At 44.9% G+C, this 12,016-nt stretch overlaps 2 protein-coding genes across 9 annotated transcripts; one reads left to right on the top strand and one right to left on the bottom strand.

Annotated features, from left to right (window-relative positions):
• Window positions 1-4,249: 4,249 nt before the first annotated feature.
• LOC123054196 (uncharacterized) lies at window positions 4,250-6,576 on the bottom strand. Of its 8 annotated transcripts, XR_006426080.1 has the most exons (5): window positions 6,292-6,576; window positions 5,913-6,209; window positions 4,672-4,781; window positions 4,533-4,586; window positions 4,250-4,428 (listed from the first exon to the last, which is right to left on the bottom strand). XR_006426080.1 is itself a non-coding variant. In XM_044477913.1 (4 exons), the coding sequence occupies exons 1-3, from the start codon at window positions 6,373-6,375 to the stop codon at window positions 4,566-4,568; spliced, it is 402 nt and encodes a 133-aa protein (XP_044333848.1). In that variant the 5' UTR covers window positions 6,376-6,576; the 3' UTR covers window positions 4,250-4,428; window positions 4,533-4,565. The 8 variants fall into 8 exon arrangements, 4 of the variants coding, with proteins under 4 accessions (XP_044333848.1, XP_044333846.1, XP_044333847.1 ...); XR_006426077.1 differs by lacking the exon at window positions 4,672-4,781 and having other exon boundaries at window positions 4,514-4,586; XR_006426078.1 differs by having other exon boundaries at window positions 4,672-6,209.
• A 267-nt stretch (window positions 6,577-6,843) lies between these two features.
• On the top strand, window positions 6,844-10,709 carry LOC123054197 (branched-chain amino acid aminotransferase 2, chloroplastic). Its single transcript, XM_044477915.1, has 10 exons — window positions 6,844-7,141; window positions 7,253-7,350; window positions 7,839-8,016; window positions 8,171-8,347; window positions 8,427-8,558; window positions 8,639-8,737; window positions 9,057-9,173; window positions 9,479-9,574; window positions 9,681-9,793; window positions 10,291-10,709. The coding sequence occupies exons 1-10, from the start codon at window positions 7,037-7,039 to the stop codon at window positions 10,406-10,408; spliced, it is 1,233 nt and encodes a 410-aa protein (XP_044333850.1). The 5' UTR covers window positions 6,844-7,036; the 3' UTR covers window positions 10,409-10,709.
• Window positions 10,710-12,016: the final 1,307 nt, after the last annotated feature.

Genomic DNA, 12,016 nt, shown 5'->3' on the forward strand with positions numbered 1-12,016 from the left:
AGGGGAGGAGGCCGCCCTGGGACGCGCCCCATGGGGGGAGTCCTACTAGGACTCCAAGTCCAATTCGGACCCCCTTCCTTTTATTGGAGAGGGAAAGGGGGAAGGAGAGGGAGAAGGAGAAGGAAAGGGGGGCGCCACCCCCTTCCCCACTCCAATTCGGCCTCCTCCCTTATGGAGGGTGCACCAGCCCCTTGTGGGCTGGTTAGCCTCCCTCTTATGGCCCATATGGCCCATACCTTTCACCAGGGGGTTCCGGTAACCCCTCCGGTACTCCGGTATGTACCCAATACACTCCGGAACCCTTCTGGTGTCCGAATACTACCTTCCAATATATCAGTCTTTACCTCTCGACCATTTCGAGACTCCTCGTCATGTCCGTGATCTCATCCGGGACTCTGACCAACCTTCAGTCACCAAAACACATAACTCATATAATACATATCGTCATCGAAGGTTAAGCGTGCGGACCCTATGGGTTCGAGAACTATGTATACATGACCGAGACACCTCTCCGGTCAATAACCAATAGCGGAACCTGGATGCTCATATTGGTTCCCACATATTCTACGAAGATCTTTCTCGGTCGAACCGCAATGTCAACATACGTTATTCCCTTTGTCATCGGTATGTTACTTGCCCGAGATTCGATCGTAGGTATCTGCATACCTAGTTCAATCTCGTTACCGGCAAGTCTCTTTACTCGTTCCGTAATGCATCATCCCGCAACTAACTCATTAGTCACATTGCTTTCAAGGCTTCATATGATGTGCATTACCGAGAGGGCCCAGAGATACCTCTCCGATACTCGGAGTGACAGATCCTAATCTCGATCTATGCCAACCCAACAAACACCTTCGGAGATACATGTAGAGCATCTTTATAATCACCCAGTTACGTTGTGATGTTTGATAGCACACAAGGCATTCCTCCGGTGTCCGGTACTTGCATAATCTCATAGTCGGAGGAATATATATTTGACACGAAGAAAGCTATAGCAATAAAACTGAACAATCATTATGCTAAGCTAACAGATGGGTCTTATCCATCACATCGTTTCCACTAATGATGTGATCCCGTTCATCAAATGACAACACATGTCCATGGCTAGGAAACTTAACCATCTTTGATCCACGAGCTAGTCTAGTATAGGCATACTAGGAACACAGTGTTTTGCCTATGTATTCACACATGTATCATGTTTCCGGTTAATACAATTCTAGCATGAATAATAAACATTTATCATGAATAAGGAAATATATAATAACAACTTTATTGTTGCCCCTAGAGCATATTTCCTTCATAATGGAGATGACTGCCCGGCAGTGTTCAAAAGCACTCACACATTGCTCGAACGCCCAAAATGCATGGCCAAATACTCGGACGGTCCTTCCGTTGTGAATCATTGTTTTTTGCACATGAGGCTCAACCACATGAACCACGCCCGGGTTAGTGGCGGCCATAGCTCCCAACAACCGAGGGATTCGGTTGTATGCTTCCTCCCAACTACCATAGAACATCTTGAATGCGGCTTGCTTCGTCTTCCATGCCTTGTCGTATTTCACCTTGTAATGAAAGATGGCTTTCACAAGGTCCATGACTTGTTGAACGCTCATGGTTGGAAGTGAGGATATTGAGTTGGAAAGCCTGTAAGTGATGAACTCGGACATGAGTTGTCTGTGGTCTTGGGACACAACCTTGCCATCCACCTTCTTGCCTTGGTGCATGTGACTTGGTACACAACTCACTATGTGCCAAGTGGGTCCTCCTTTCCATGGTCTTGCACGAAGAATCCAAGGACATCGGGCCTCCTCACATGCAACCGTGTAACGCACATTGATGTCCGAGTGAACCACCTTGTGTGGACGATAATGTGTAAGCTTCGGCCTCCTTCACCGTGAACCCCTCCACATCAACTTCTTCATCGGGACCTTCGTCATCCAACTCCGATGCATAGCCATGGGAATAAGGGATGGAAGGGTCCATTGTCTCTTGCTTATAATATTTGTCGAGGTCACCCACATTGTTGTCATGGAGATCAACTTCATTATCATTGTCCTTGTACTCAACATTCTCCTCTTGCAAAACTTCATTTTGGTTGTTTGAAATCGGGCTCAATGTTGGCCTCACTTGTTGAGTCAAAGGAGGTTCACTCATTTTATCTTGGTTCATGGGTGGGGGACTACTAGCAACCAACTGGGAGGGGTTCCGGTTCAAGTCCAAATGCAAACTAGACTAAACCTTCTTCGTAGCAAATAACTCAAGAGCCTTGTCTAGTGATTCGGCCACCGTCTCCTTGTATGCAACCCAACATTGCTCGGAGTTCACACGCATGGTCTTCCAACGGATGTGCATTCCAAAACCAACATTAGGCCTTCCCTCAAACTCAACGATATCACTTGGGTCCCTCCAATACAAATCTTTCCTCGCTTGTTCCAAGACCTTCGCATAGGTAGGACTACTCTTAAACTACGATTGATACCCTATGCTTGTGGTTCATCAGCTCCGCAGTGATGAGCTCCTCATCCACCTCTTGGCACCGCATGGTGTGCGAGCAGAGCTATTCGTGGAGGCGGTGAAGTTGGCCCAAGGGGACCGATCGACACCGCGGGAGAGGCTGCCGCGCTCCCACCCTTGCTTGGACCGCCAAGCCTCGACGAGAGGTCGGCTGGAGCTGTCGGCCGTTGCACGAAGTCTTGCGCGGCGGCACCGCCACGACCACGGCCACCACGCCCGCGTGCAGAACCCGCCATTGCTTGCTGGAAAAAAGAATTGTGGCGGCGGAATTTCTCACCGGAGATAGGAAGAGAGGCGGCGGAGGGGGTGGATTGCAGCGGAGGAGATGCGAGACGTGAACCCTAAAGCGCTCTCGAACCCGCGTACATATAGCGATGGAAGGACGGTTTTGCGGGTCGCTTGTAAACAAATTACTTATTTTAGGTAAGCTTGTAAAAAAAATTACTAGCTGGCCTCAACATAGCGGACCTGCTCGGGCCGCAAAAAACGCAAAACCCAACCGGAATTACCCAGGCCGGCGAAGATATAGCGCATCTGCTAGAGTTGCTCTAAGGGTTTGAAACAAGGGATTCATTGTATTTTCTAGTTTTATGATCATGAAATATATAGAACAAAAACAGCAAAAAGAGATATTATTATTTACATTCATGCCCTCTAGAATTTTAGTGATGCGAAGACGATAAGTTTAGTTGGCAAACATGATAAAATCGTGCTCGGTGTAATTTTTTTACCAGAAAATTGCCGTGTTTTGACGTCCTCGTTTCCCTAGAATCGCCATCCAAGACGTTCGATGTGCGATGGTCAAATCCCGAACGTCATTTCCGTTAAACTATCGGTTTTTTTTACAGCATTTTTTTTGACAGCATCGTTAAACTATCATTTACGCAAGACAAGTATGACCGCTTTACCCCTACCTGAGAGGGAAAATATCAAGTGGTACGGACCATCACATGATACCCTGCTACGGGACTCTGTGGTGCCTTGGATCTACATGCAAGGGACAGGATCAGCTCACTTATTATTTACACATGCCCCCTTGGTACATTTGCATGTGCCCCCCTTGAAAACAGCCCATCTTTGTGAAAGCACAACAGACCTATGCATCTGTCCCCAACATCAACATCGTCAGTTTCTACCAACAAGTACGAACACTATACCAGCTGATTATCTGATTCAAAACAAGACGTGTGAATTAATCAAACTTAAACCACATCATTTAGGCCTTGTTCTGTTACTTTACATGTGATCAATCAACACAAAAATGAATGTTGCCCAGCTGAAGAAATAAAGCATAGTACTCCCTCCGTTCGGAATTACTTGTCATAAAAATGGATAAAAATGGATGTATCTACAACTAAAATACATCTAGATACATTCATTTCTTGGATGAGTAATTCCTAACGGAGGGAGTACATGCTAAAATTCAGTACATTTAAAGTAAGCTCTCATCAGTACAGCAAGCAACAACTTGAAACATTCTTATCTTGAGCCTTCAGGTCGCCATCAATTTTATTTCATAATGAATATATTGGCATGTGATCAGCATGAACCCATTTTTCATTCCTGTATTCACATATGAAATTTTCGATGATCAAAATATTTAGCAGAAATCTTGACAAAAAATCAATCTCAACAAACAATAGTACAAGCTAACAAATTGTGAGGGATGGCAAATTGCCAAAAATCATTCATAGCATCAAAAGATCGCTGGATCAGAAGCATGTCCACAAATAAAGGTGCATCATATGCTGCCATCTTGGTCTAGGAATTAACATGACCTTAATATACATATATTTACAAGCATATTACTTAGTTCACTAATTTACATAATTAAACCAAACAGCTTCACTACAGATCACTTGGTGACTCCATATTCTCCTTGTACGCCATCCTATGCTGGGCAGAAATGCACACCTACATGATAACATCAAGAATTACAACAACCTAATAAACCCTCTCAAAAGATCGTACAACATTAAATATGTGAAACCGTAAATACTTCTGTGACGCCAAATAACCTGCATGTCTGTTGCACCATCTAATTCTCCTGATCAATTTTGTTGTTTCTTGACCTATAACAGCATGTAAAAAAAATCGCTTGTTACACTAAGAGATCATGACATGCTCACAAGTCATAACCAGTAGAGTTATATTCACCTCTTTTTCTTCTTTCCACTTTTGCTATGTAGTTAATCAAGAAAGTAGCAGTCGACAATCGCACATGTACTGAGTTCAGTGTGCCGAGTACGAAAGGTCTGTTACTCGCCCTCCATGTCATTGTTCTCTTGTTAGAAAACTAAACAATGCTTACATCTTATTTTACCCATAATATTTGTAGATAGTCAAAGAAGACACTATTTTGATTAGCAGGCCAGTTTATTTGGCCAGCAAGTCAGCCTATTACACTGTGATAAAGTAATTTTGATCCATCAAACTTTCCTAATTCCAGCTGCTGCAAAGTGAGAACAAGTACATAGATTTCCAATACTGGGAGGTCCCAGCCTGACCTAGAGTTCTACTGGGATTTTCTGTTAGTCGAGCATTATTGAGCCTCATTTGGCATGAATTTTAGTCAATTACTCTAAATGCTCACTTATGCTAGGCTGTACATGAGGTTTTCAACTACTGTATGTAAGAAACATTCTATGACACTTTATAAGAAAGATTGCGTTTATATACAATTCAGATGGACATATTAGGACAAGAAGTGGTGATCAATATTATACACTGCTAGATCCCAGGATTAGATGCCAGAACCAATGACTCAACAAGAACATCAAGATGTTGCAGTAATCATTCTTCTAAATCTTCAAGTTTAAAATATTGATGCATATCTCCACTACGAATTAACTTTAACATCTGTTGCGACTGAAATGTGAGACACATAATTTTATACTAGAACTAATAGTACATGTAGCTGTATCTGCATGATTTTTCCACTTCGTTCATTTGTTGACATACAATTGAACAGTTGAGTTGTGACACTCTAGCCCTGTCTAGAAGTAACCCACGACTCACAAAAGGAAAATAGCCAAACAAAGAGGCACCTTCTTGTGTGCCTATATGTTCTCAAAAATATTTCATAGTGATAATGCTTTTGCACATCAACACTTATTCAGAGCTTTCCTATCATTAAGGGCTACATTGTGGAGAACAATTGAAAAGGAAATCTTATATTCTCAAAAAAAGATGTCCGGACGAACACTAAAGTTGTTGCTGCCACACCTCTCTACGTAGCTGCCGACTGCTACTGCCTACTGTTACATCTTCCTTACTACAGGCAATTATTGTTGCTTTATTTAGTTTAACTGTCCTAATAGGATGACATATTGGTTTCAATTCTATATGGATACCCACAAGTAAATCCATTATTTAATGAGATTATAGGATGAACTTACCATATAGAGATCGGCTTTTCCAATATGTGTTGCACTTAGTGACGAACGAGCCGCGGGCAAGCATGGATTACAACTCTGGGCTGGTCCAGAACTTCCAATGTGCGCAGCACTGCAGTTGGAGGACGCAGATTGAGGTCTGAACGCCGCGGCATGTAGCGGCAGATCAAACTCAGCTGTCGGAGGTGATCGGACGTGCGCCATCGTTGCCGGCGAGACATGCCCCGTGGTATCCCACTCGAGTGGCTCGGATAGGAACCGCCCGAACGACACAGACTCCCGCAACGCCGACATCCAGTTCTAAAACCAAAGAATCAAAATCGGGAATGCAGGCACCAGAAAACGGCCAGGTACTGACAAGAAAGGAGGCGCTGCCTCTTACCTGATCGTCGTTGAGTAGGGTCACCGACTCCCGCGACTTGGTCGGATCTAGCTGCGGCGACGAGAGGTTCGTCTCCGCTCCCATGGGGATGCCAACAGCTTGTGCCGGCTCTGAGCAAACTTTCGTCGCACACGCGATAGCCCTCTATGTTGCTCTGGATTGGGGCGTCCAGCAGCGGATGGGGCATGCTCCATGGTGGCCGGCGGCGGTAGGATATGACCTAGGCGGCGGCGGTGGGGAAAATTTCGTATCGAAGAAGAGGAAAACAGAACAGAGCGGTATGCACTTCGGCTGAATCACAGAATAACCCAGGGTGTCTTTTGCATAAATTGCAATGCGAACTGAGCCTGCTCCATCCTGTGCCTCAAGTCCAGATCGAACGGCCAACAAGGTCTCGTATCAGGGGATCATGCCACACACGGTATCACCAGATATGCACTCCTACGAGAAACCGAGCTAAAGACGTTTCTGCCTCGCTGACCGGTGGACCTAAATCCCTGCCTACCCCGCCGCCTCCGGCCTCCGCACCCACACTGACAGGGTGGAGCCGCACGCCTCGACCCACTTCCGGACCTCGCCACCCGGCGGGCGACCCAATGGCAACGAGCCGCCGGCACGCTTGCCATTCGTCCGTTCCGCAGCCGCCACCCCGCGACTCCTTCTCCAATATCCCCAACCGTGCCGAGTAGTCAACCAACCTACCCCCACCCACCGCCGATCCCCCGCCCCGGCGAGTCATACAAATATGGAGCTCCGCCTCCGCGCTCCGGCGTCCCCCGCTTCCGCCTCTCCGCGCGGCACGTCGGTCTCCCCCAGCCCCAGGCCGCATCCGGGCCTACCCTCGCAACCCGTACGGTTTTTCATCCGCGACTTTCTACTGCAGCACGGCGATCGGTTAAGTCGTACTGCCTGCAACTATGGGGAAAACCATCAAACACCTAAAAAGTGTGTCTGTCTGCAGATTCAGAAGCGATTGTCCGGCAGCGCCGTCTCCGTCTCCAGGCGAGGCACTGCGGCAAGGAGCAGCCCGTGTTCCGCCCTGATGACGGCATCATACAAGTACGGTAACTTGACCCGGCGCTCCGCGCTGCTGCACTTTCGTTTTCGTTTACGCCAGCCACTATGCCCGCCTGCTGTTACTGGCAGAACAAGAACATAGTTAAAAATTATATATAGGTTGTATATGAAGAATGGGGATTGATTCACATTCCGGTGCTTCTATTGTCCGCCCATTTGTCCTACATTAAGACATAGTTATGCACAATTGATGTGCTGTTGAAGGAAAATATTGTCACAATCCACTACTTAGTTAAACGAAGAAGGAAAGATTGCTAAAATCCACAATTGATCATGTCAAAAGGTTTACTAGCCACGAGGAGGTAAATAAACTAGAAGAAATCGGTGCAGTACTATCACTGTATCAGTGTGCATTTGCATTTAGTAGCTGCCAATAAGCTTAGTTCCCTTCTGCGTTCTGGCTGTCCCATTATGGGCAGTTTTCCTGTTTTGCCGAATTATTGTTTGTTCATGTGAGCTGCATGTTCCAGCACAGGAACTCCGGACCTAGTCGACTTCGACTGGGAGACTCTTGGATTTCAACTGGTCCCGACGGACTTTATGTATATAATGAAATGTTCGTCAGATGGGGTGTTCACCAAGGGTGAATTGGTTCCATATGGGCCAATCGAGCTGAACCCTGCTGCTGCAGTTTTAAATTATGGCCAGGTTTGTTTATCTCCCAGCTCTGCCTTGAAGAATCGCTACATGATTGGTGAACAGTGCTATGTAAATAATATCCTTGTTGATTTCAGATATGTAGGCTGCTTTCGTTTGCTCCATTTTTGTTGGATATGCTCTAACATGCTTGTAAAACGTGCAGGGATTGCTCGAAGGTCTTAGAGCACACAGAAAGGAGGATGGTTCAGTAGTTGTTTTTCGCCCCAAGGAAAACGCGTTGCGGATGAGGATAGGTGCAGATCGGCTATGCATGCCTGCACCAAGCGTTGAGCAGTTCCTATCAGCTGTCAAGCAAACTATATTGGCAAACAAGCGTTGGGTAAGAACATCTTTCGTTGAACAGTGACATGTGATGCATATCTCCTTTCTCATGGGTTATGTGCTTCATGAGATTGTAGGTACCCCCCACTGGCAAAGGTTCTTTATATATCAGGCCGCTGCTGATTGGAAGTGGAGCTATGCTAGGTGTAGCACCTGCCCCGGAGTATACATTTGTTGTGTATGTTTGCCCAGTTGGTCACTATTTCAAGGTGAATTTGGCTTATTTCTATTTCATATATCCATTTTTATGGTTGTAACAGTAATATCTCAATGTCTTATTTACTTTCAGGATGGCCTGTCACCAATTAGCTTATTGACTGAGGAAGAATATCACCGCGCTGCACCTGGTGGAACTGGTGATATTAAGACAATTGGAAATTATGCTTCGGTAACACACCTTGATCTGTAATAAGTGTGATATTATTCATCTAATCAACGATTACCTTGTGTACATCTTTACTCCCTGGTTCTGTGAATATGAGTTTGGCTTCCAATATTTTGCAGTTACCCTCAACTTGCATGCTACTGTTGTGCTGCTAAGTCCGTCTCAGCTCTAATTTTGCATAGGATAGTGGTAGCTTTCCTCAAAATTTGGTGTGTATAAATGCTTATCTTGATCTCTCTGGTTTGATAAGATCAGGAAGAACATTAACATATTGTTATGTGGTTCCTGATGCTTTGCACTTTTGTTGAATCCCTGTATGCAGGTTGTTAGTGCTCAGAGAAGAGCCAAGGAGAAAGGTCATTCTGATGTTCTTTACTTGGATCCCGTGCATAAGAAGTTTGTGGAGGAAGTTTCTTCCTGTAATATATTGATGGTGAAGGTATGTGTACTTTACTTTGTTCCATTTGGCTTCCTTTGCTAGTGGATCTATGAAAACAACAGTGTAGAGTAGGTTGAGTATTAGTGCCTATGATTTCACTGACAATGATGTCTTGGGGCATTTGCGTAGTCTATTGAAAGAACTGAAATAAGGCGCAGATGCAGAATATCATCACCTGATTAGCATGCTAGTAGGCAGGATATTTACTTAATTCCATGACTGCTCCAAACTGTACATGTTGTATTGCACTATTTTCTTATTACTATATTTTGATAGGAATGTTATCATTGAATTTTTCCTGACAGGATAATGTTATTTCTACTCCACTATTAACGGGAACAATTCTTCCTGGAATCACAAGAAGAAGTATAATTGAAATTGCCCAAAATCTTGGAATCCAGGTAACTCAAACAGGGATGTTCATCTTCAGCCTAGATCGTCTATGGAGCAACAATATGAGATATGATACGATCTTTTCATTTAACATGCTAGCTTTCTTATTTTCAGGTCGAAGAGCGCCTTATTGCGATAGATGAGTTGCTTGACGCTGATGAAGTCTTCTGTACAGGGACTGCCGTTGTACTATCACCCGTTGGTTCCATTGTGTACCACGGAAGAAGGTAAAATACCATAGTCTTGAAGCAATTATTTTTCTACTAGCATCCATTTACATACCCCCTCCGTTCCATAATAGGTGTCGTGGTTTTAGTTCAAATTTGAACTAAGAGCACGACACTTATCATGGAATGGAGGGAGTATTTGATTAATGAGACTACCAAATCTAGGCAGGATAGGCAGGGTTTATAAGCTTACGAAATTAGGCATTCAGACATATTGCATCTCTAACTATGAGTTAAGCGCCTAGCAGCGGCAGCAGCAGCATTTCATGTTTGCTCTATGATTGTACCAGCTCCACTGAATTGTTGGGGCCTGGCTCTGCAAGGCCTATGATTGTACCAGGATAGGCAGGGTTTATTATCTTCTTTCATTGGTTGTTCATACAAAATCTGCAATTGCCAGTTGGCGCAATATTGGAAAACTTATGGGATCTGCCAGCCATGTCGTCTATTGATTACCATTCCTGTATTGAAATCGATCAACTCTCGTTCGTTTGCAGAGTGGAGTATGGGGGCGGGAAGGTCGGAGCGGTGTCCCAGCAACTGTATTCGGCACTTACAGCTATCCAGAAAGGCCTTGTGGAGGACAGTATGGGATGGAGTGTGCAGTTGAATTAGCAGCTTCATCATCTGGACGGTCTCTACGAGCCTCCTCGGCAAGAAAACAATGCAAAATCACTTGACCCTCTGTCAGGAAATTTTGCAGAATGTAGAATAGCATAATTTCCCTGTGAAGATAGCAAGAGGTACACACACAACATAGCATCAAGCTGGATCAGAAAGATTAATAATAATGATTAAATAGCTGTTGTTTCTTCTCATTCTGTTTCCCAGGAGGACTGATTGCGCTTTGAGTGTAAATAACTCTATACCATACTTGCAATTGCAACCCATGAGACATAAATATTTGTTGCACCAACTGGGTTCATTACTAGTCACCTATCTCCTTTATGCCTGATATGTGTGTTGATATGGACAACGGGGTGTGCTATTAGCACAGTGCATAATTATATTTCGTCAGGTGGCAACAGTTTGCCAATAATGGCCCCCTGCATCTCATTTACGCTTTGGGGTTCGTCTCGCCTGGTCTCCTCTTCCTCGGCGGCAACAGCACACGCCATGCCATGCACAGATGCACTGTTGCTGATCTGAAAACCTTAAATTTGCTACAGCACCTGCAGCTAGCTACACATGTGACATATCCATCCATCTACTACTAGCTAAAAGTCTATGATTAGTAGTAGTATTTTCTTTCTGGGTTCATTAGACATTAGTCATAATAACCCCTTTTGGCTCTCCTGGTGTCACCATCTCTCTCACCTTTGGATCAAAAGGGGGAGAATTAGGAGGCAATATATATTCTTACCGCTCGTAGCTTCAGATAAATACTTTTAAGCGTAGACAAAAGGATGCTGCTACTACACACTAAGCTTTTCCTCCCTATTCCTTGGTGGCTAGGACAAACTCTCCCTTCTAAGCTTCACCGGCAAGCCCGTGGATTTCTTCTCCCCTCTACGTGCCGGAATCCTGCTACCTCCGCTCCGGTTAGTAGATTAGGTTAAGAGTTTTTAGTTCTCACAGGTGCGGCGCTCGGGCGGATGGCGGGGCTTTTCTTCGAGTTTTTCTTCCAGGCTTCGATCCTCCTCGACTTCGTTCATCTGGACATAGTCGACGGAGCTTCGACGTAGATTCATGTCGTCTTCTTGGGACGGTGAGGTTAGGGTTTCTCGTCATGTGGCTAGATTTGATGTCAGGTGCTTCAGATCTATTCAATGGTTCACCAACGACGACTCCCGCTCCAGGGTATTGGTCCTTAGGGGCACGTGCACGGAGATCTCCCGGCTGTCATCGACAAGGTCAAGCCGGCTCGGATAGAGGGGCAGTGATAGCAGCGCGTTGGCGGCTCATTCGGGTGGCGGTAGTGGTTGTTTGGTGGTCTCAGAATCTCGATATAATTTTTATTATGTTTGATGTGCTTTGTACCTCCGACGAACTTTAATAATAGATCCGGATCATTTTCGCAAAAAAAAAATCACTCTGCCAAACTGATCATTCTCTGTGGCGGTTTGTTCCGGCGGTGGTAGTGGCCGTTCGGTGGTCTCAGAATTTTGATGTAATTTTTATTATGTTTGAGATGCTTTGTACTTCCGGTGAACTTTAATAATAGATCTGGATCATTTTCGCCCAAAAAAAAGAAAAAAAATCACTCTGCCAAAACTGATCATT

Source organism: Triticum aestivum, chromosome 2D (genome assembly GCF_018294505.1).
Source record: "Triticum aestivum cultivar Chinese Spring chromosome 2D, IWGSC CS RefSeq v2.1, whole genome shotgun sequence".
NCBI classification, from domain to species: Eukaryota; Viridiplantae; Streptophyta; class Magnoliopsida; order Poales; family Poaceae; genus Triticum; species Triticum aestivum.